The 1,783-nt window shown below is 38.6% G+C and overlaps 1 protein-coding gene across 1 annotated transcript in view; it reads left to right on the plus strand.

Moving 5' to 3' along the window:
• LOC102022725 (prostaglandin-E(2) 9-reductase-like) overlaps positions 1-675 on the plus strand; it is a 14,481-nt gene extending 13,806 nt beyond the window's left edge. Inside the window, exon 8 of the mRNA XM_005386854.2 lies at positions 421-675. Within this exon, the coding sequence (XP_005386911.2) occupies positions 421-463 (43 nt within the window). The 3' untranslated portion in view covers positions 464-675. The remainder of the gene's footprint in view (positions 1-420) is intronic.
• Positions 676-1,783: the final 1,108 nt, after the last annotated feature.

The following is a 1,783-nucleotide window of genomic DNA, read 5'->3' on the forward strand; positions in this document are numbered from 1 at the left end:
AGGTGAAAGTGGTAGAAGTAAATGGACACCTTGAAATATTTATTGTATCAATCAATATTCGGACTTAGACTTGTCATAAACGTTACATTTTCATTCTGTACTTTCACTGAGAATTCAAAGTCAGAAAGAATTTATTTGCTTTTTTTGCTTCGAATAATATAGAAGAATATATGGGTAAACATTGATTTTGTATTTTCCTTATGTTTGGCTATAGTCAGAAAATATAATTGGAAAATTTTGTTATGGTTTAAGTGTTTTTTCTCTTACAGTATGTTCACAAAAAGCAAATGGCAGATATTACAAGCAGTCAGAAAACCATTGTTAACTTACACAGTTTTAAGTATGCATACATATTACTGCTTTATCGTTGGATAAGTGGACTCATCAAGACCATATTATTCCTTTTTCTTCTAATTACAGCTCTCAGGACCACCCTGAGTATCCATACACTGATGAATATTAATACAGAGCACATTGTCCTTACTGCTGCTAGAAATTTCTTTCTGTGGAAAATGATTCAGAAGACATCTCAGGCACTGCTGTTCCAACACATCCTTCTTGTCCAGCCATGCTGATTAGGAACTCTCACAACTTGATTTGAGTCGACATATCCAGAAAAGAAAGGACCTAAAAAACATCAGATTTTTGAAAAAAAAATTCATTTTTCTAAAGGTTCTTGCTTTGTGCTGTTTCTGTTATTTGTCTGGTGTGTTTATTTCGGTCTCATTATGGCTGAAAACAGACTTGGCTGGACATCTGTGGGAAAAACTACTTCAAGGGGTGGAAAAGGTACCAGTGGCAGGCTCTGGTGGCAGATACTGATCAGTCACTGTCGCTCCAGCCCTGCAGCAATGAGAAAATACACTGCATTTAGTTCATCGTCCTTAGCCTGGAAAGAGAAGCACATATGAGAAGGGTGAGCAAGGGCCCATGGCGTGCCCTCTTGCAGTGCAACCATCACAGCTCCTGGAAAGGGGAATCAGGTCTCATGGTGGTGGTGGTAGGGTACCAAGAAAGGAAGCAGGTTGAAAAGATGATTGAGAGTCAGGTGTAGGGGTCACTGGGAGGAGGGAGTAGAACACATCTTTGCTTGACAAATACGTCACATGTTCTTTTTTGATAGCAGTATCCTGCAGTCAAAAGGGAAATTTTTACATTATTTTTAACTCATGCCAGAATTCAAACATTAGAGTATTTGTTAGTAATGTCAATAAACTGATTCAACAAGGAACTGTAGAATTCAACAAGCATGAGTTAGGAACATGCAGAGTACCCTGGCCAGTAAGCTGGGACAATAGCATCACCAGAAAACCTGGAAACAGCCTACATTACAAAAGTTGGAAAATACTTATATCAATTATTATGCACTGATACCATGCAATCTTTTGAATCCTTTCAAAATTTAGCATACAGACTGATGGAAGTGAAATATTAACCAAGAATGTCCAAGTATTTCAATGGAACAATGAAGAAATTGCTAGATACTGGCTGATTGACTTCTGGTAAAAGTCACATCGAAAGCAATCATGTCCAGCCCATGATTAGGGGCCCAGACATAACCTTGGGCAACTAGTCGTGAGGCCTTATAGGACTGTAAACTTTTAACATCATTATGTGATTATTATGTGACTTTTAGTGATATTTTTGAAGACTGGATTGCACGGTGCTTCAGCAAAGTAGGCAACAACAGACCCACGTTTAGGGGAGGGCCCAGTGTGCTGACAAATCCAACCCCTGCATGCACCTCAGTCAGTGAGAAATGTATTTCAGGTGTTACAAGTAA

This window comes from Chinchilla lanigera, unplaced genomic scaffold (assembly GCF_000276665.1).
Source record: "Chinchilla lanigera isolate Chin_1 unplaced genomic scaffold, ChiLan1.0 scaffold00028, whole genome shotgun sequence".
NCBI lineage: Eukaryota > Metazoa > Chordata > Mammalia > Rodentia > Chinchillidae > Chinchilla > Chinchilla lanigera.